The sequence below is a fragment of the Lutra lutra genome, chromosome 7 (assembly GCF_902655055.1).
Source record: "Lutra lutra chromosome 7, mLutLut1.2, whole genome shotgun sequence".
Taxonomy (NCBI): domain Eukaryota; kingdom Metazoa; phylum Chordata; class Mammalia; order Carnivora; family Mustelidae; genus Lutra; species Lutra lutra.
The window spans coordinates 120,051,472-120,074,642 of record NC_062284.1 but is presented as its reverse complement, the minus strand read 5'-3'; the positions used below and the strand labels follow the sequence as shown (position 1 = coordinate 120,074,642).

At 35.8% G+C, this 23,171-nt stretch overlaps 1 protein-coding gene across 6 annotated transcripts in view; it reads right to left on the bottom strand.

The window, feature by feature from the left end:
- Window positions 1-23,171, bottom strand: part of EML5 (EMAP like 5) — a 170,212-nt gene that overhangs the window by 23,016 nt on the left and 124,025 nt on the right. For 4 of the 6 annotated variants that reach the window (XM_047736562.1, XM_047736566.1, XM_047736564.1 and 1 more), the window contains 8 exons: window positions 16,926-17,014; window positions 15,039-15,215; window positions 13,529-13,730; window positions 12,545-12,671; window positions 9,446-9,460; window positions 7,018-7,026; window positions 3,071-3,149; window positions 1,550-1,679 (listed from right to left, as the gene is read on the bottom strand). In XM_047736562.1, coding sequence (XP_047592518.1) covers window positions 1,550-1,679; window positions 3,071-3,149; window positions 7,018-7,026; window positions 9,446-9,460; window positions 12,545-12,671; window positions 13,529-13,730; window positions 15,039-15,215; window positions 16,926-17,014 — 828 coding nt within the window. Of the gene's footprint in view, window positions 1-1,549; window positions 1,680-3,070; window positions 3,150-7,017; window positions 7,027-9,445; window positions 9,461-12,544; window positions 12,672-13,528; window positions 13,731-15,038; window positions 15,216-16,925; window positions 17,015-23,171 lie in introns of those variants that run through there. The other 2 variants (XM_047736563.1, XR_007128598.1) reach the window with 2 other exon arrangements.

Here is a 23,171-nt window from a genome sequence, read left to right as displayed (position 1 = left end):
CAAACCAGCAATTATATGTGCTGTTGGCTAAGTTTGAAGAAGATCAGCTAATAGATCAAAACTTCCTGGACTGGAAACAGAGCAATGTACCCCAAACTGGAAAGGACAAATAATGACAAGTGGAGAGATGCCTAGCCTCCCTTCTGCTCTTTCTCTCTCTCTCCACTCCATCAATAAAAAGGTGATTAATCGGAGAAAGACAACTATCATATGATCTCCCTGATATGAGGGAGAAGAGATGCAACATGGGGGGTTGAGGGGGTAGGAGAAGAGTAAATGAAACAAGATGGGATTGGGAGGGAGACAAACCATAAGTGACTCTTAATCTCACAAAACAAACTGAGGGTTGATGGGGGGAGGGGGTTGGGAGAGGGGGGGTGGGGTTATGGATATTGGGGAGGGTATGTGCTATGGTGAGTGCTGTGAAGTGTGTAAACCTGGCGATTCGCAGACCTGTACCCCTGGGGATAAAAATATATGTTTATAAAATAAAAATTAAAAAAAAGTGATTAATTACAAATCAGAAAATTAAAAATAAAGAAAATTACAAGCATAAACATGAAATTGTATTTACATATTCCTTTCTAAACCATCTTTTCTTATTTTCTATTCTCCTTGAAGGATATGTGAAGCCTCAAAGAGGATCATCCAGGTATTTTTTAAATGACCCAAATTATTAAACTGAAAATCAACACTGATTTCTGCGTGATCTTAGTGAATCCTTTTCTTTAGGAAACCAAAATAGGACTATCATATTAATGATTAATACAGAATAGGCATGGGGATTTAAGACTCACATAATCAGTTTTTTACTTCTTCAGAGTGAAGCTATCAGAGGAAAAAGCCAGAAATGTTTGAACTAAATAATCTCTATTTTTACTTCCAACTTTAGACTTTATGAAGTTTGTAATTACATATAAGAAAACAATTCAAAATTAAATAGTGAATGTCACTAGTAGGATTATACATCACTGGTCAACAAATGATAAGAGAATGTTATTTGCTTTTCAACAATCCAATCAGTTAAATAAACATCAAGAAATATTTTCTCACTATGAATCAATCAAAGCATCATCACAGAAGAGCCACAGGGAAACAGCTTTCTTAGTATCTTCCTTGGCTTTTCAAGTCCTCAGTGAAAACACTGCTCACTTCACCCTACTCCCTAGCAATCACTCCCTGAACATGCTACTTTTAATCACCACCTAGAAGAGATAACCACTAAGCCATCCATTTTCATGCTAAGGTTTGGCAGAAATAAAGTTACAAATGTTTCATTATAAAACATGGTTTCAATGTATAGTAAACCTTCACTTCTAATAGAGAGCCATGAGTACTTTGCATTATAATGTCTTTTTCTGCTGTGCTACATGTTCTGAAGACTGTAAATTTGGTTATTTGAAATATTACTGGAAAATTCAATAGTATGAAATACATTCTGGACTTAAGCAATTTAATTATTTATAGCTTTAACAAAGAAATGTAAGACTACAAATAACAAAATTCTAAAGTAAAGAACAGTGAGAGATGGAGAATCAGAGATTCCTACCTGTAGCTACATTGTGCAGAATTCCAACGGATGCAGTGTGATAAATTATATCATCACCATCATTCAGATAGTGAACATTATTCCTACAGTCTCTTCCTCGATAGCCAAAAACAAGCTCCAACACAAGGTCCTATAACAGCAATAAAACCATTTTACAATTCCTTATCTCTAAACATTCACCATTATTTTTATACATAGTACTGGCATCTTCAGTCAAAATAGGGGATGTGTTTTGATGTTTTACAAACTTTGAACACAAAATTAAGGAGACAAACTTCTCCATAATGTGCATTGGGCAGCTGAAACACACACACTATACTTTTCTACAGAGTTATAAAAATGGAAAAGAGAATCACAAGGTCATTTGGCTTCAAAAATGTTAGTTGTTGAGAGTTCATGTGTTGGGGAGACTGGATGGCTTAGATGGTTTAGCATCTGCCTTCAGCTCAGGTCATTATCCCTGGGTCCCGGGACAGAGCCCCATGTCGGGGGTCCCAGCTCAGCTGGGAGTCTGCTTCTGCCTTTCTCACTGTTTGTGCCCTTTCTTTCTCTCAAATGAATAAATAAAACCTTAAAAAAAAAAAGTTTATGTGTTAAACCCTAAGATACTTCTTGTGTCCAAAAGAAGAATTATTTTGATTTGCATTATTAGTAAAAATATGTAATCTGCATATATAACTCAGGATACATTACGTCCAAGTGCTGTACATTTGAGAAGCCAAAAAGTGCATCAGCGTTGGTACAGAAAACGAAGTATACCATCTCTGATAACTTACACTAAAGTTCTAGCAGGTAATTCTGCCACTGAAAGTGTCCCTTTTCTCTGACCTTATGGGCTTCCCGGGGTAATGAATACAACAATCACTGTCCCACAGATTTAGGCCTCATTTTTTACCCGATTTAGCATTTTGCTTGTGGCTGCTGATACGAGAAATAAGTGCCTGGAAGAACTTTGTTGCTCAATTATTATGGTAAGTTTCTTTGTAAGTAGAGCCTTCAATGAACTCTATGGTGAACAGATCTCATGGGGTGTAAACTTTGACTTATAAATTCAAACCACTAAGCATGAGACTGCCAAGGGACCTGCACTCTATAAGCCATAGATCTTCACATATATTTATATTTATGGGTTGTCTGAGAGTTCAATTCAATTTAGTATTATTCACAGAAAACTAAAAAAAAAAAAAAAAAAAAAGACTAATACAAAATAAAAAGAAACAAAGGTTATTAATCCAAAATTCAGACTTGACAATTAAGCTATCAGAATTTTATGACTGAACAAAAAAAAAATCACTCAGGGGCAACTGTCTGGCTCAGTCGGTAGAGCACATGACTCCATCTTAGGGTTCAAGTCCCACATGGCTATACAGATTACTTAAAAACAAAATCTTAAAAAAAGATGATTCAATATGTTTATTTTCATAAAACCTAATGACAAGATTTGGGTGTCTTACAGGAAGGGAATGGAATGAATTCTGAATCCATCTTAAAGCAGAACACTGGGGAGGGGGTTCTCCTTACCTCTATTGGTCTCTTTTTCTTGCCAACATTGTTTGTCTGGAGTTTTTCTGGCCTTGGTGGGGCTCTGCTCACGGGGGGCCTGAAAAAGGAAAGTGGGAATGAAGAAAGGCATCTATCATTGGGTGCCTTCACTGAGCATCCCTCACCTGCCCACTGGATAGAGATGTCTGACACACCTTCACAAAAATGAACCCAATCTGTGTTTCTCACTAGACCGTGCTCTCTTTATCTTGATATCTTCTAAAGCCAGAAGGTGGCTTTTTTTAACTTCTTTGGTGTATGTTTCATAATGTAAATAACACATTAGCACAGCAGACTGTTGATAAATATACAAATGTTAATTTAACATACTCAGAAACTTCTTGATGGGGTGCATTGTTACAAAGCCTGGACTACTGCTCTAAAATGTCGACCATAGTATCTTGCACATGGCAGGTATTCAACACATTCTTCTTGAATTTGGAAAATATTTCTATGAACTTTCTATACTGTTGGCAATATAAATTATGTCTGAATTCAAATTTGTACTCATGACTTGCTCCTGCAGGCCCTTTATCTTCCCTTCTCCCTGAAATCTCTAGTGAAGTCAAGTCAAGCAAATATTTTACAGTTACATAGCATTATAAACCACGAACACTCTGTAAAACGTGATTATATTACTTACTATTGCCTTCAACTCCTCCTCTTCTTCTCTATTCTATTTACTAAACATTCATCAACTTCACCTAGAGAATAGCTCTCACATCTAGCCTCCTCTTCTGTTTCCACTACCAGTTCAGGATCTATTTTTTTTTTTTTTAAAGATTTTGTTTATTTATTTGACAGAGATCACAAGCAGGCAGAGAGGCAGGCAGAGAGAGAGGAGGAAGCAGGCTCCCTGCTGAGCAGAAAGCCCAATGTGGGGCTCGATCCCAGGACTCTGAGATCATGACCTGAGCCGAAGGCAGCGGCTTAACCCACTGAGCCACCCAGGAGCCCCTCAGGATCTATTTATAATGTCCCATTAGGTGTACGGAGTTCCCATTTTGAATCATTTAAATGAGGAGGCTCTAAAATGCCTAGGAATAAGCTCAACCAAACAGGTGACAGACTCTGAAAACTGTAAAACACTGAGGAGAGAAACTGAAGATGACAAAAACAAGTGGAAAGACATTCCATATTCATGGAAAGTATTAATATTGTTAAAATGTCCATGCTACCCAAAGCAATCCAGAGATTCCATGCAATTCCTACCAAATACCAACAGCACTTTCCACAAAACTGGAATACTACTAAAATTTGTATGGAAACACAGAAGACCCCAACTAGCCAAAGCAATCTTGAGAAAGAAAAACAAATCTGGAGGTATCACAATTACAGATTTCAAGCTATATTATAAAGACAAAGTAATCAAAACAATAGGGTACTGGCACAAAAACAGACACCTAGATCAATGGGACAGGATAAAGAACCCAGAAATAAACCTATGGTTATATAGTCAATTAATCTATAACAAAGGAGGCAAGAATATACAATGGAGGAAAAGACAGTTTTTCAATCAATGATGCTGGGGAATCTAGCCAGTTACATGTAAAAGAACTGAACCAATTTTCAACCAATGCTTTGCCACGAACCATAGCAACATTTTTCTAGGTATGTCTCCTAAGGCAAGGGAAACAAAAGTAAAAATAAACTTTGGGACTACACCAAAATAAAAGGCTTTTGCACAGCAAAAGGAATCATCTACAAAACAAAAGACAACTTACTGAATGGGAGAAGGCATTTGCAAATGATATATCTGACAAGGGGTTAATATCTAAAATATATAAAGAGTTTATACAACTCAATACCAAAAATAAAAAAAAAATCCAATTAAAAAACAGGGGCCCTGAATAAACATTTTTCCAAACACGACACACAGATGGCCAATAGACACATAAAAAAATATCCAACATCACTAATCAGTAGGCAAATACAAATCAAAACCCCAGTTAAGACATCACCTTACACCTGTTAGAATGGCTATAGTGAAAAAGACAAGAAATAATAAATGTTGGTGAGGATATGGATAAAAAGGAGTCCTTGGATACTGTTGATAGAAATGTAAAATGAATACAGGCACTTGGGGAGAGAGTATGGAGGGTCCTCAAAGAACTAAAAATAGAAATACTATACAATCCAACAATTCCACTATTGCATATTTAATGCCCTCTAAAAATGAATACAATAATTCAAAAAGATACATGAACCCCTATTATTTCCTGCAGCATTGTTTACAATAGCCAAGATACGAAAGCAACCTGTGTCCAGTGATAGACAACTGGATAAGGAACACACACACACCTATTACACGGCCATTAAAAATGATGAGATCTCACCATTTGTGACAGCGCAGACGGACCTAGAGGGTATTACACTAAGTGAAATAAGTCAGACTAAGAAAAAAAAAAACCATATGATTTCACTCATGTGTGGAATATTTAAAAAAATGAGTCAACGAACAAAATGAAGAATCAGACCTATAAATAAGAGAACAAACGGACGGTTGCCAGAGAGGAGGGTAGGGATGGGCAAAACAGGTGAAGGGTAATGGGAGATACAGGTTTCCAGCTATGGAATAAGTGACAGTAACAAAAGACATAAGGAATATAGCAAATGATATTGTAATAGCATTGTATGGGGACAGATGGTAACTATACTTGTAGTGAGCAGAGCATAATGTATAAACTTGCCAAATCACTATGTTGCATACCTGAAACTAAAGTAACTTTGTGTGCCAACTACACTAAAAAAAAAAAAAAAAAAAAAAAGTGGAGACTTTTTTCCTAAAATCTTTTGTTTAATTAAAAAAAAACCCACCTCATTTGGTTTATTTTTTATCTCAGGTAACCATTAATGAAATGTTTAATAACCTGAACACTGAATCTAAATCAACCATGCTATCAATTCCCACTTCCAAATTTTAAGTTAATATTCAATTTGTAAAAACTAAAGCAGAAAACGACACGAAATGAGTTTGCCATGGGAAAAAGAATCCAATGTGTGATTAAGTGTATAAAATTAAATGATAAAAGCATATTTGCATTTTCACAAGGATTTCCAGGTTACACAACTATTAAAGTGAATGAAGTGCTCAATCTTGAATATGCAATATAAAAGAAGTGAATACATTCATACATGACATGAAGTAGTATATAGAAGCAAATAACCATGACTGGTGATATAAAAATTATATGGACTTATAAGAATATATAAAGAACTCTTTAAATTATTATAGAAAGTTTGGTTTCAAAACTTTTTTATACATTTTAATGTCTATAAGTAATATAATTTGATTTATAATATTTAACATTTAAAAATGCTTCTCTTAGGGCCTATTTACTTATTTAGAGGGAGAAAACCTCAAGCAGGCTCCACACACACTCTGATGTGGGACTAATCTCATGACCCTGAGATCATGACCTGAGCTGAAATCAAGGGTCGGTCTATTAACCAACTGAGCCACCCAGTGTCCCTCCTTAGAGCCTTTTTAAAGAATGATAGCAGCCTGGGCTTTTCTCTAGGTCAGTTTTTTTGGTGAACTTCATTCAGTGTTATTGTCTGACAGCTTTAACTGTAACCCAAACAACAAACAGGTAATTTTTATCCATGCAAATCTGTATAACAGTAAGTATATTTTAATTTTCTAAAGATAACTTCTATAATATTATATATTTTTGTTTAAAGTTACACAACTATAAAATTATACAAGTTGAACAAATAAAGTTTGGTAAAGCAATTACTTATGTAGCAGAAATCCAATAATTAAGATGTTATTCGTTTCAGTGATACTGATTTCAATGGAGAGAAACATGGAAAATTGTGAATAGAGATAAAGAACACCAAGTAACACAGCTCATTAATGGTAAAATGAAAGATGATAAAAATACAAAATTTGGTCATAAAGTATAACAAAGAGAGAGAATTACCTGGAACCTCTTTTTAGCAGCAGATAAAAAAGGGAAAAGATTACAACACAGATTTGAATTTAAAATATTAGTAAAATACTTCTGAAATAAAATATTTTTACAAGTTTAATGCAGGTAAAACATACTGCATATATTAAGGGCTGTTGTTTTTATTTATTACTGCATAGAAGGCTAAAGTTACTCCATTAATGGCAAGCAAATCAAAAGAAGGTGAAAAAAGAAAAATGAGAATTGAACATGTTCTAGTTGTAAACTTTAAATCTTACCGTTCTTATTTTTCTACAGTGCACTCTGAATTTCAAACAAAATACTGAAGCTTATCCTTTTTTTTTATGATTTTATTTATTCATTTGACAGAGAGAGAGAGATCACAAGCAGGTAGACAGGCAGGTGGAGAGAGAGGGGAAGGAGGCTTCCCACCGAGTAGAGAGCCTGATGCAGGGCTTCATCCCAGGACCCTGGGACCATGACCTGAGCTGGCGAAGGCAGAGACTTAACCCACTGAGCCACCCAGGCGCCCTGCTTATCTTTGTTCTTAAGAGTGTGAGTGAAATGGTAAAAACTTAAAAAGTTGGTCATACTGGAGATGCTATTAAGGAAACTCTCTAAGGAGGAGAAGCAACCCCTTCTCTGACCTAAGAGGGTTTCTCAGTCAGCCAGTCCAACCTACCAGGCAAAGTGAGTCACTCAAGATCATGCCAGCTTTGGGATTTTGCTAGTAAAGGAGGTAACTTAAAAGAATCCCTTTAAAAATATAATGACCAAAAGAGAATTGGAAGAGATCACAAAAGTCATTTTGACCACCCTCTACCGAAACCAGGAGCTGTCTTTTTTTTAAGATTTTATTTATTTGACAGAGAGACAGTGAGAGAGGGAATACAAGCAGGTGGAGTGGGAGAAGGAGAAGCAGGCTTCTGGCTGAGCAGGGAGCCGGATGTGGGGCTCAGTCCCAGGACCCTGGGATCATGACCTGAGCCGAAGGCAGAGGCTTTAACCCACTGAGCCACCCAGGTGCCCCTCAGGAGTTGTCTTTACACTTCTAGAAACATCCCTTTGTAGCACTGACGACAAATGGTCATCTAAACTCATAAAAACTGCTTGTGAAAGGGAGGTCAATTTGCAACAACATGGATGGAACTAGAGTGTATTATGCTGAGCATAATAAATCAATCAGAGAAAGATAATTATCATATGATCTCCCTGATATGAAGAATTTGGGAGGCAAAGTGGGGGGTAGGGAAAGAAAAAATGAGACAAGATGGAATCAGGAGGGAGAGAAACCGTAAGAGACTTTTTTTTTTTTTCCCCCCCGTAAGAGATTCTTAATCTCACAAAACAAACTGAGGGTTGCTGGGGGGAGAGGGGTATGGAGAGGGTGGTTGGGTTATGGAGATTGGGGAGGGTATGTGATATGGTGAGTGCTGTGAAATGTGTAAGCCTGACGATTCACAGACCCGTACCCCTGGGGCAAATAATACATTATATGTTAATAAAAATAATTTTAAAATAATAAATAAATAAATAATTTTTTAAAGGGAGGTCACTGCTCCATAAAAGTCACTCACACCCAAGACAACAATTATATCTCCACTTAGCTTTGTTTTCAAACAAGTGACTTCCACTATAAATTATCAGTGTCTCTTTAAAATGCAGAGAACAGTCCTGAATAAGCTACTTCAGATCTAAGGCTAGATCTGAATGTTTTATTTGTTAAAATAGTCTAAGATATGTGGGCCTTTTTAGAAGTTACATAACACTCTAGTCTCCTATCTTTGTATATATCACCCCTGTTTAAAACAAATAATGAATTTCTGCTGCCCACCAAATAAATTAAGGAGTGCCTTATATCTGAGTTTCCGTACAATCTGTTCTCATATCTAGTTTTTTCATCCTTATTTCCCAGCATTTACCTATTTGTATTTATTTTTACTTCTAAAACACTTTTCCACACTGTCCGGTTTCAGAAACTGCCTGAGGACATGTTCATCTCACTAAAGCTAGTTGTGAAAGTATCCCACAGAGCCCTTTTATGCACATATCATTTTATTACACATACAAATATCATCATCGCCCTATGTTAAATTTTTAAACAAAGGTATAAATATACATTAAATGAAGCTAACAGGCTTTATAAACTGCATATTTTTTCACTGACAAATATGTGTGGCTAACTATTTTTGTAAACCTCTGAAACTTACGGAATAATAAAACACTTTGGAGTTTGTTGTAAAACTAAATGATCATAATGAAAAACCTCAGCAGCAGCCACATACTACACATGTAAATGCAACTATTCTGGAGGACTTATTTCATTTTTTAATTTCTTCTTAATAAATATAGTTCCATGTTTTATAGGGAAAAAAATCAACACCTTAAAATAAAGATCCAAACAGAAGAATAATGGAATATTTTATTTAATAAAACTTACCTTACTACCCCCTGCCTTTGAAAGGAACAAGGGAAAAAAAGAAACACCGAAGATGAATAATTGATGATTAAAACGCAGCAGTTATATACACAGAATAAAGGAAACAGCAACAGAATTCAAAAGAAATACCAAAATGCCTATTATGCTCCACTGTTCTGAATATTTTTACTAAAAAATACTGGAAGTTTGATTGACAACTACTTTAAAGATAGAAGATTTGCTACAAAAAGAAAAACATAAAAGTATTATAGTCATTTAGGAAAAAAGGCCCCATGGAAGTGTCAAGTAATCACCAATTTCATCCAAAACCTTTTAAGTGGCTGACAAATATTTGTTTTCACTGTTTATAAAATGTTGTTTCATATTTGATAGCAACATTTAAAATACAAAATCATTTATGTAGACTATAATATCTCCTTCCAAATAAACACAAAGTTGGTTAGAAGAAGTATCTCCATTTTTTTGATCCTCTCATTTTATGAAAATGAGGACTCCCAACTCTGAGTCATTTTGGACTCTGGCCTCAGCATTTTCTTTTCATTCATTCATTCTTTTTTTTTTTTTTTGGCCTCAGCATTTTCAAAAGAATTCAGCAGAGTTGAAATTGTAAAATAAACTGAGAACTAATGCAAAATAATTTCAAAATAATTTGGAAAATCTTGTGTAAAAAATGCAAGCTAACAGCAAAGATTATGAGAACATCAAGCATTTTTCATGAGCAGAAAAATACTTCCATCTGTCAGAATTTGGATCACTTCATTAATAAAGGAGGAATTTTAAGTGTTTTACCATAAATGACAGCTTATAGATTAAAATTTGGTCACATTTTCTGATATACCTAATTTATCTGATATTTTTCTTAAAAAATAAATAAATGAAAAAGATTTACAGGAATGTCTAGAGTTCCTTCCTCCCTATAGTACAGTTTCACTTTTCATTACCTGTGAGATATAATTTAAGTAATTTTAAGCACTATACTATGCTCATTAGGAACATCCACATTTGCAAACTTATAGATATGTATTTCTCTGAGCAATATATAAATATTGTTCACTACTTTATGGATATTTAATTTCAGAAAATGTTTCACTTTATTTTCCTCAGGTGACACTGTATTTCATTTGCAGGGAGGGGTGGTATATATATATAAGTTATATATAACTTCTTCATATATATTTTATTTCATTTTATAAAATACTCCATAAGTTAATGATTGTAAGGCTCATTAACCTCTAAGGAAAGAGAGGCTTAAAGGCAACAAATAGTTTTTAAAGGTGACACAAGAGCAAAATGAGAAAAATTAGTGTGTTAACCCATTTGTCTGACTGTAAAAACCATGTCTTTTGCACTGTAAGATACTGCCCCCTCATCAGATCACTTCAACCCTGAATCTTGATATTTAGATTATGGTATGCTCAGCTTTCTTAAAACATCTAATTTACTTTATGGTTTTTTAAAAATATTTTATTTTTAAAAAGATTTTATTTGTCAGAGAGAGAGAGCTCACAAGCAGAGGGAGTGGCAGGCAGAGGGAGAGGGAAAAGCAGGCTCCCCGCTGAGCAAGGATTCTGATGCGGGGCTCCATCCCAGGACTCTGGGATCATGACGGGAGCTGAAGGCAGACGCTTAATTAACTGAGCCACCCAGGTGTCCCAAAACATATCTTTAATTTAATACTCTCTTAATAGTGATGAGAAAATGAATATTTACCCTCTACCCCCCCCATCCGTAAAGGTGACGTCAATGCTATTATTTGGGTACTCATCAGCAAGTGGGCACCTAGAAGAGAAGCTGTGGAGACATCATGACTCAACAGTCCCCCTAGAACTCTCATGGGAACGTGTGTGGCTAGTCTGTTCAGAGACCCTCTAGATTCCCCTTTTCCACCAGGAACATGCACCTCATCCTTCCAATTTCATCCTTCCTCCTGAATGTTAAGCCCGTAGTGCAAACTTCAACCACTCTGCCAGTGCTTTCTTGTACTGTCTGTCATCTCTATCTAGCTGAGCCCCATGCGTCGTTCACTCAAATTTTCCACAAATTCTGTTCAATGTGAGTAAATTCCCTTTCATTTTTAACTTTTCCCTCAAATATTCTTACCAACTTAGCGTAACAAAGTTCTCCTCAGCACGTCTTTAGACAGATGAGGTCACTACTGTTCCCACCTTTCACTCCTTCTTGGCTCCTCACTGCAGTTTCTAGATAATTTTTCCTTTATCATTTCTTAAAAACTCTACGCTTCTGAAGTCTGCGTCATTCATTCACTGATTCATACACCTCTTTACTGTCTTCCATACTCCCAAATAATTTTAAAGGCATCCTGTGATGTTCACAATTCCTCTCTTAAGCTGTCATCTAACTCAGAGGCTTTATTAAAAAGTTCTCTCTCCTTATAAAATTGCTGTGGGCATAGCTTTTATTACTGATGTGCTGCTTTTAGACAAAGACCAGTAATTCCCATTCTCTAATGGAAAGCTATACTTCAATTTGCCTCTTGGAAAAATCTTTATTTTTTTTTAGAGATTTTATTTGACAGAGAGCATGAGAGAGCACAAGCAGGGCGGGCAGTAGAGGGAGAGGGAGAAGCACATTCCCCGTGGGGCAAGAACCCAATGCAGGGCTTGATCCCAGGACCTTGGGGCCACGACCTGAGCCGAAGGCAGATGCTTCACCATCTTAGCCACCCAGGCACTCCTGGAAAAATTTTTAAATAATGATTTTCTATCCTTGATTAAAGGCACATGGATAAAAATGCCTTTCAAAATTCAATCCTATCTCTGCTCAGGTGCTTCCTAAAACATACCTGGTATTGGATTCAAATTTTATTATTTCCTACAACCCTCTCATATTTATTTATAAAAGTTAGCAAATAATATTCCTTTAATCATAGACACTTTATATTCCTTAAACTACTTGCAAGAGAGAGTGTCATCCCCGAGAAGTATTTAAGGACAAATGTTTTTCAAGAGGTGCTGGGCGCTGGAAAATCCAAAAGTACCACTGCTACTTAGTTTTTACAAAAATTCATTCAGTTAAACAATAAATTCAGTTTTAATGCCAATATAGTTTTCTTCATCTAGTTTTAAATTTGATTGTTACCTCTCATCAACTGAGGGTTCTTTTTGCTGCAAATGAGGCTTGACTCCAAACATTGGGCGAATATTTGTTGATAAGGCTCTAATGGTGTAACTGATTTCATTCTCCCTTGTAACGTCACTGTCATAGCCTGCCATCAAAACATAAGAATTGTTCTCTAAGTTACAACTGAGGAGTTCTATTATGATCCTATAAATTGGATACAAGGATGCTCAACAATATAAAATAAGCTAAATAGTGTCATAGCCAAATTATGAAATAATATAACAGCCATAAAAAGATATAGAATATTTATGATATGTAACAATGTTTTCAAATATTACTAAGAGACAACAGTCTATAAAATACAAATTCAATATATCATTTTTCTTTAAAAATATTATGTATATAAATGCACATATCCCTATGGAAATACCTCAATATGTTAACAGAAGTTACCTCTGAGTGGTCAAATTATGGGTGCTATGTTTATTTTTATTGCAAAATGTATTTTAAATTTTTCTATAATGAGCTGGTATTATTTACATATTAGGAAAAGAAAAAATCATTTTAAAATATGAAGTTCAATACCATAAAAATTTTTTTAAAGATTTTATTTATTTGAGAGAGACTGAGCAAGCACGAGTGCGGGAGGAGGGGCAGAGGGAGAAGCAGACCCCTGCTGAGCAGGGAGCTCGAGGTCCCTGGGATCATGCCCCGAGCTGAAGGCAGACACTTAACTAGCTGAGCTCCCCAGGTGCCCCACCATAAAACTTATTTTAACAGTACTTAAAGTAGGATTATCATACATTTGTAGATGAAGAATATTTAAGTCATCAATATATGCCAGTCTGTTATTTTTGAGGCATAAAACCAAGTCTGGTGTTAAGTAGACCACAAAGACTAAAACCACAATTATTCAAATATTATTATTACTTAAGTGCTGTAGTTTAAATCAGTTGTGCTAAATTATTTATACTTTTATTAAAATATTTTAAAATGACATACCCCCATCTTCTTCCGAATCTGTATCAGATTCTTCACTATCACAAGGCCTTTTTTCTTGATAGCCCTCCATTTCATTTGTCCAAACCATTAAAGACATATCTGCACCTCCTAAGGTGACCAACATGCTATCATCATAAGTCCAGCGAACATTTGTGACATGTGTACTATGGGCCACATACCTCTTAAATTTTCCAAATTTTCCCTAAAGTTGAAAAAAAAATTCAGAGTCTTTGAGAAATGTTACTACTTGAAAATGGTCCTATCTTAAGGCATCTATATCATCTAGAAAGCTGGAAGTAAAGTTTCTGAACAATAGATGCCATATGGGAACATATTATCAATTAAGGTTCTGTCACTTAAGCGCATCTAAAACAGGGCTATGTGGAATATTTCCTCAGGTGTCTGGGTTCTCTATGAGAATTTTTAAACTTGTGTTTTCATTTCAATGGTGATCTAAAAATACAAAAATGAGCAGCTACTTAAGAAATCATTATATGATTTCAGTGCCCCATTTCAAATTTATGTTTATGTTCATGCCAGGTTATAATATACAGTTGACCCTTGAACAACACGGGTTTGAACTGCACAGGTCCACTTATATGCAGATATTTTTTGACACATTATAGCACTGTAAATACATTTTCTCTTCCATATTTTAAAATATTTTTGCAATAACATTTTATTTTCTCTAGCTTATATTTTAAGAATACAGTATATAATACATAAAACATACAAAATATGTGTTGACTTTGTTATTGGTAAGGTTTCCAGTCAACACTAGATTATCAGTAAAGTTTTGGTGAGTCAACGGTTATACACGGATTTTTGACTTTGCAGGGGTCGGTATCCCTAACCCCACGCTGTCATCTGAATCAGCAAAAATAATGAAAAAATAATGCATCTGGACCTGATATATGAATTTTATTTTCATGCTAAATGAAAGCCTAATATTTCCCAGTACCTTGAACAGAGGAAAGCACTAAGAGAATTTAATCGTCACACAGTACACCACAGCATGGGCACATAGCACCCCAAAGAGTCTGTGCAGTCTAGTTTTAACAAAATAATATCATTCACTACATTGAGTCAATGCTATTTTAATATTATAGGTATTGTATTTATAGTATTTTGGATCTAATGGTTGAAACATTTTAAAATTTAAGGCATAAATATAAAGAGTTTGTGTTTACCGTTAGTGGTATGTATTTAATCAAAAGAATACCAAAATTATTTAAGTTAATATTAAGGATAAAAGAAATGTTTCTTCTAAAAGAGATATTTATATTACTCAATACTGAGAAACACTGTACAACTTAAGGCATGGAATCATAAATTATAAGACTACTTCTAAATAAAAGTTATAAATATGTCAAAAATAGTATACATAATGCTAAACTCTTCATATTACATATTTAATATTCATATTACAACAATGAAATACTATGAAAGGGCATTACCTTAACCATTTTTATAATTATGATCATTAGGGGGGTTAAAGAAAAACACATACTTTAGCAGGATATCTAAATAACTTCACAAATCCCAGATCATCCCCAGTAGCTAGGACCATTCTGTCACTGGTGAGGCAAGAGGCAGTTATGTCTGTGACTTCTCCAATTACTGGCCAAATTCCCTCACAGCATAAACCAAGCACACTTGTCCATGATGCCCAACAAATTTTTTCTACCTAAAAAGAAAATAAGGGCTGTAAGTTTGCAATATCTAAACCTTAAAAACGGACAATAAAAATCCGAAACTTTTTTTTTTTAAGATTTATTTATTTGACAGAGTTCACAAGTAGGCAGAGAGTCAGGCAGAGACGGGGATGGCGGGGAAACAGGCTACCTGCTGAGCAGAGAGCCTGATGCGGGGCTCGATCCCAGGACCCCGGGATCATGACCTGAGCTGAAGGCAGAGGCTTAACCCACTGAGCCACCCAGGCATCCCTAAAATTAAAATTTTAGTAGAAACAGCTAAATTATTAGTTGTCTTCATTTTGTAACTTCCCAAATCTGCTAATTCCTATAGAAAAAATTTAACATAACATTATTCAAGAAGTATTTTTTATGTGTTCTAGATGCTGAGCATTCAGTGATAATAAATAAGACAATTTCTGCCCTTAGAATAACCAATAAATCTGTACTTCATGTGAAAATTTCTAATATTTTAGAGGCTGTTTTCCAATTAATCATTACTGGATATTAAGAACTTTTACATATATATATATATATATATATATATATATATATATATATATATATATATATTTTAAAGACTTTTATTTATTTGAAAGACAGAGATCACAAGTAGGCAGAAAGGCAGGTAGACAGAGGAGGGGAAGCAGGCTCCCTGCTGAGCAGAGAGCCCCATGTTGGGCTCAATCCCAGAACCCTGGGATCATGACCTGAGCAGAAGGCAAAGGCTTAACCCACTAAGCCACCCAGGTGCCCCAGAACTTTTACTTATATTATCTTTACTTACTTTACTTAACATTATTTCCTCATTAAGCTACTTTCATGTTAAATTTGTTTAGCCTCGCTTCCTTGGCCATATCAAAAAATTTTGCTAATACTGTCAGTCACAAAATGAAACACATTTTTTTCTTTTTTCTTTTCATTAAACAGGAATTTGCCAACAAGCATCCTAGACACATAGGTTCCAAAAGATTTGACAGACATGCAGTGCTTCCATCTAAAACAGCATGTCTTCTATTTGCCTAGCATCCTCTGAGGAAAGTAACTGGACTGGAGCAGAGCTAGACGTAAAAGTTGATTTATCCCCCCCCCTGTTTTTTTTTAGAGAGAGCATGTACACGCAAGTGGAAGTGAGGGCAGGGGGGTGGTGGTGAGTGGGGAGAGGAGAGAGAGACTCTCAAGCAGGCCCCACGCTGGGCCTGACACAGGGCTCCATTCTACCACTTTGACATCAGGACCTAGGCCGAAATCAAGAGTCAGACGCTTAACCAACTGAGCCACCCAGGTGCCCCTGTTTTATTCCTTTTCTTTCTTTCTTTCTTTCTTTTTTTTTAAATTTTATTTATTTGACAGAGATCACAAGTAGGAAGAGAGGCAGGCAGAGAGTGAGGGGGAAGCAGGCTCCCCGCTGAGCAGAGAGCCGGATGTGGGGCTCGATCCCAAGACCCTGAGATCATGACCCGAGCCGAAGGCAGAGGCTTTAACCCACTTAGCCACCCAGGTGCCCCTATTCCTTTTCTTAATACAGCATCTTTTCCTTTACTCATCTAATAGTCTGGGCCAGTAAAATAAACTCACAGAAGGAATAGCCATGATTTAAATAATGTGAGAACAGGTTTCATATGTAAATGTTAGAAGGTGGGCATCAGTGTTCTAACCACTTAGTCATATCAACAACATTGCAAGTAGTATTATCTTCCTACCTCCACACTGGGGATAGTTTGTTTTTTCCCTCTGGGAGCTTCAAAGAATAACTGTTCTTTAGCACCAGTGTTGACCTGTAAAAGCTTTCCTTAAAAAAAAAAAAAAAAATTAAAATATACACATATATAAAATATATCTATATAGTTAATGGAAAGTTTAACTTTTTAAAATACTTTCTTTCATGGCTTATTATGACATTTAAATTGTTTTATAATCGTAAAATTGAATTGTTTCATTAATGTAAAATTACAGAGTTAATCCCATTTAAAAGCATTCAGTGAACATTACATTAGTATTTTTTTACCACCTTTCTCTAAGTTCTTTTTAAATTCTAGTGTAGATAACAGTGTTACATTAATTTTAGGTGTGCAATACAGTGATTTGACAATTTTATACAGTGCTCCTCATGTAAGTGCACTCTTCATCCCCTTTGCCTATTTCACCTTTCCATTGCCCCCCTTTCTTAAAAGTTCTATTTATTCATTTTAAGTAATCTCCACACCCAACGTGGATCTCAAACTCACAACACTGAGATCAAGAGTCACATGCTTTATCAACTGAGCCAGCCAGGCAACCCAGTATTTTACTATTTTTGGTGTAATTGTAAATGGGATCATTTTCTTAATTTCTCTTTCTACTGCCTCATTATTACAGAAATGCAATGGATTTCTGTATATTGATTTTGTATCCTATGACCTTACTTACTCCACTTTTGGTGGAGTCTTTAGGATTTTCCATATATAGTATCCATGTCATCTGCCAAGAGTCAAGTTTTACTTCTTCCTTAGCAATTTGGATCACTTTTTTTCCCCTTTTTCTTCTGTCATTGCTGTGGCTAGGACTTCTAATACTATGTTTAATAAAAGTGGCAAGAGTGGACGTCCTTGTCTTGTTCTTGACCTTTCAGGGAAAGCTCCGTTTTTCACCATTAAATATGATCTTAGTTGCGGGTTTTCATATATGGTCTTTTATTATGTTGAGGTATGTTCCTTCTAAACTTACTCTGTTGAGGGTTTTCATCATGAATGGATAGTGTACCTTAACAAATGCTTTTTCTATATGTTTTGAAATGATCATAAGGTTTTTGTCTTTTCTCTTGTTAATGGGACAGATCATGTTGATTCATCTGCAAATAATAAACCCTGCTTGCATCCTAGGATAAATTCCACATGATTGTGAGTGACTGTATTTATTGTTGGATTTGGTTTGCTAATATTTTGTTGAGGATTACTGCATCTATGTTCATCAGATATTGGCCTGTAGTTCTCTCTTTTTGTGGTGTCTTTATCCGGTTTTGGTATCAAGGTGATTCTGGCCTCACAGAGTGAATTTGGAAGCTTCCTCTCCTATTTTTTGTAAAAGTTTAAGAACAGGTATTAACTCTTAAGTGTTTGATAGAATTCACCTGTGAAACTGTCTGGTCCTGGGCTTTTGTTTGTTGGAAGTTTTGGATTTCGGTTTCAGTTTTACTGCTGTTACTCAAACTTTTTGTTCAAATTTCCTATTTCTTCTTGTTTCAGTTTTGATAAGTTATATGTTTTTAGGAATTTATTCATTTGTCCTAGGTTATCATATTGTTTGGCATATTATTTTTCATACTCTTACAATCCTTTGTATTTCTATAGTGTCAGTTATTATTTCTCCTCTTCCCTTTTTTTTTTTTTTGTGGATGAAGTTGCCTAGAGGTTTAGCAATTTTGATGATCTTTTCAAAGAACTAGCTCCTGGTTTCATTGACGTGGTCTATTGTTTCTTTACTTTCTCTTTTATTTCTGCTCTAATCTTTATTATGTCCTTCCTTCTGCTCGATTTGGGTTTTGTTTGTTCTTCTTTTTCTATCTTCTTTAGGTATAGAAGTTAGGATGTTTGAGATTTTTCTTGCTTCTTAAAGTAAGCCTGTTTTGCTAAACTTCTCTTTTAGAATTGCTTTTGCTGCATACCATAGATTTTGGATTATTGTGTTTTTATTTTCTTTGTCTCCATGTATTTTTTATTTCTTCTTTTATTTCTTGGTTGACCCAATCATTGTTTAGTAGCATGTTATTTAGCCTCCATCTATTTGTATTCTTCCCACATTTTCTTTCTTGTCGTAATTTCTAGTTTCATGGATTATGGTCAGAAAAGATGTATGGTATGATTTCAAACTTTTTGAATTGAGACTTGTTTTGTGTCCTAAAATGTTATCTATTCTGGAGAATGCTTGATATGCACTTGAAAAGAGTGTGTATTCTGCTATTTTAGGATGTAATGATCTAAATATATCTATTAAATTCATCAGTGTCATTCGAAGCCACTCTTTCCTTGTTGATTTCTTTTGGATCTATCCATTGATGTAAGTAGGATGCTAAAGTCTCCTATTATTACTATATTACTAACAATTACCTTTTATGTTTATTATTAACTGCTCTATGTACTTAGGTACTCCCATGTTGGGTACAGAAATATTTACAACTGTTATATCTTCTTGTTGAATTGTTCCCTTTATGAATATTACTGTCCTTTGCTTCTTTTTACTGTTTTTTAATGTCTATTTTGTCCAATATAAGTATTGGCTACCCTTGTTTTCTTTTCACTTCCATTTGCACAAGAAATGGTTTTCCAATCCTTCACTTTTTCTTTTAATTTAAATTCAATTAGCCAACATATAGTACATCATTAGTTCCAGGTGGTTTCAATAATTCATCAATTGCGTATAATACCCAGTGCTCATCACATCACCATTTCTTTTCAATCTGCATGTCTGAAATGAATCTGAAATGAGGTCTCTTTTAGGCAGCATATAGACAAGTCTTGCTTTTTTATCCATTCTGTCACCCTAGTCTTTTGATTGGAGGGTTTGTCCATTTACATTCAAAGTAATTATTGATAGGTAGGTACTTATTGCCATTTTGTAACTTGTTTATGGTGATTTTGTAGTTCTTCTCTGTTCCTTTCTTCCCTTGCTCTCTTCTCTCATGGTTTGCTGGCTTTCTTTAGTGATATACTTGGATTCCCCTCTATTTTTTGCATATCTCCTACTGGGTTTTGATTTGTTGTTACCATTAGGTTTTTATATAACATCTTATGCCTATAGCAGTCTATTTTAAGTTGATGATCGCTTTAAGTTTGAATCCATTCTTTACTCCTCTCCTTCCTCCCTATGTTAAGTATATGGTGTCATACTTTCCCTTCCTTTTCTTTTATAAATCCCATGACAATTTTTACAGATACATTTAATTTTACTGATTTTGTGCTTTTCTTACTCTAATTTATGATTTATTATCTTTTTAATTATGATCTTTTTGTTCCACTCAGAGTCCCTGTAATGAGTCATGTAGAGCTGAGTTAGTGGTCATGAATCCCTTTAACTTTTGTTTGTCTAGGAATCTCTCTCTATTCTGAGTGATAGCCTTGCTGGATAGAGCATTCTCGGCTACAGGTTTTTTTTCTTTGAGCACTCTGAATATATTATGCCATTCCCTTCTGGCCTGCAAAATGTCTGCTGAAAAATCAGCTGATAGCCTTATGGGGTTTCCTCTTATATGTAACTGTCATCTTTTCTCTTGCTGCTCTTAAAATTTTCTCTTTATCACTCCTTTTTGCCATTTTAATTATTCTGTGTGTTGGTGTGAACTTCCTTGGGTTGGTTTGCTGGTGGCTTTCTTCACCTTCTGGATCTGGATTTCTGTTTCCTTTCCCAGATTTGGGAAGGTTGCAGCTATTATTTCTTCAAATAAATTTTATGCCTCTCTTTCTCTTCTCCTACTGGGATCCCTGTAATGCAAATGTTATTTTTTTTTTTAAGATTTTATTTATTTATTTGACAGAGAGAGATCACAAGTAGCCAGAAGGGCAGGCAGAGAGAGAGGGGGAAGCAGAGAGCCCGAGGCAGGTCTCAACCCCAGGACCCTGAGATCATAACCTAAGCCAAAGGCAGAGGCTCAACCCACTAAGCCACCCAGGCACCCAAATGTTATTATTCTTGATGCTGTCACTGAGTTCCCTAAGTCTGTTTTCATTTATTATTACTATTTTTTCTCTCTCCCGTTCAGCTTGTTTTCCATTATTATGTCCTCCAGGTCATAGATCCATACTTCTGCTTTCTCTAATGTACTACTTATTCCATCTAGTGTATTTTTAATTTCATTTATTGAGTTCCTCATCTGTGACTGGTTTTTTATGTTTTCTATTTCTTTATTAAGGATCATATCGAGGTCATCTACTCTTTGTTCAAATTCATTGTGTATGTTTATGACCATTACTCCAAATTCTCTATCAGGCATGTTCATCATCTCCATTTTATTTAGCTCTTTCACTATGATTTTGTCTTCTTCTTTCGATCGGGACATTCTATGTGTTAGGAAGGTCAGCTATGTCTTCTGCTCTTGAAAATAGTGGCTTTATGAAAAAGAGGTCCTGTGGTGCCCTGTAGCACCGTGTCCCCTGTTTACTGGAACCCAGTGCCTCAGAAGTGTCTCCTGTGTGTGTTGTATGTGCCCTAGTGTTGTTGCTGAGCAGCTTTTGCCTTTAGCACAGTCATCTGCAATTGTGAGCACGGTTTATCCCTGTGTTGTTAATGGGTGAGTCTCAGCCCACTATGGGCTTGAGTTGGGTCAGACCAGGTTTTGGCCAGAGATGCAGTAGCACCAAACTGCAGGGCACTTTCTCTGTGTTGTCCCCTGAGAAGCTTTCGTGGCTTGCGGTCAGATGAGGTGTCTGCCCGGAGTCCACTGCTGGGGCCACAGTCGGGACTAGTGTTCAACTACAGTTATGTTCTTCTCTCCCCAGAGCAGGGGTCACTTTGAAGTAGTGCTGTTCCCTGTCAGGGCCACTTGCACCCTGCCAGAATTGTAACATTGCTTTGGATGGGCTCCGGCCAAGGGTATACTGGAGGGGGCATGTCCCCAAGAGCACACAGTGGCGGGGTGTGCAGTGTTAACAGGTCTGTTTAACAGGTTTGTGCAGGTCTGCTGTGGGAACAGACCTGAAACCCAGGTCTGGCTGGAGGGAATGTGTGTGTGGCATGCAGGGGAGGGTGCGCTGTTAAGCAAGTTAGATGGAGAGTGTTCCTGTTTCACTGGTTCTCGTATGTATCCCTGTGTCTAGGCTAGGGACAGGGGAGGGAAATGGTGCCTGCTGGCTCTTTTGTTCTTAGAGTTTCCCAACTCACATGCTCTGAGATTAGTAAACAAATCTCCTTTCCACATACCTCAGGTGGTTTCCCAACTGCTGCTTCCAGGGCTGATTGTTATGCTGCGTCTTTAAGGGCAAATACTCAGTTTTCTTTCAACCATCTGGTTCTTCCAGAACCAAACCGACTGATTTTTTAAATTCTAGGTGTTAAGCCTAGAACTAACTGTAAGAACTTGTGGAATTTGACCCCTCTGGTTTTCAAAGCCAAATGTTTTATCTTTTCCCTGTGGGGTCCCCACTGTGACTATTTATTTCCCCTCTCCATGGCCGCAGTGTCCCTCCTCCCTCCAGCAGACAGTCCACTGAATCCATTTAGCTCCCAACTGCATCTCTGTCCTTCCTACCCTCTTCATGTGGCCTCTTCTCTACATTTAGCTGTGGAGAATCTGTTCTGCCCATCTTCAGCTCATTTTCTGGGTTATTTACACTGATGTGGGTATTAGTTTTATTTGAGACAAGGTGAGTCTAGCACTCTCCTACTGTACCATCCTCCCCAGAAGTAGAATGTTTAACTTTTATGGGAAAAATTAAGCTTAAACACAAAAACATTTTTCCTCAGAGTCAACCACATAATTAATTCATAAATGGTTTAACTTTAGTGTATGTATATACATAGAAACTATTTCTGTTGTTATGGATATAAAAAACCCTAGAAATAAATTTGATGATTTTTTAAAAAACTGTTTTGTTTAATTATGTTTGGAAAAACTTTTAACAATACTAGATTTATGTAAAGAATATGTGAAACAAAAATCCTTAAAAACAGAGGATTTAATATATTTAGCATTTATCCAAATTATTAAACACTGCTATGTGCAATGCATTCTACTGAAAAAACAAACACACTCATTGAATTCTGTATGTTATACAACTGTGATTATTTTTAAGAAATGTGTTTTACTGAATGATGGGGAAAGGACATTAAAATCCTCATTAACATATCTAATCTCCAAATTCTGAATTATTATTTAGACTAAGCTTATCTGACAAAAGCCAGAAAAAAATGACAAAAAACCTTTTTTACATAATATTTAATTACTTTACAAATTAAAGAATTTGTCAGTTACTGTACTA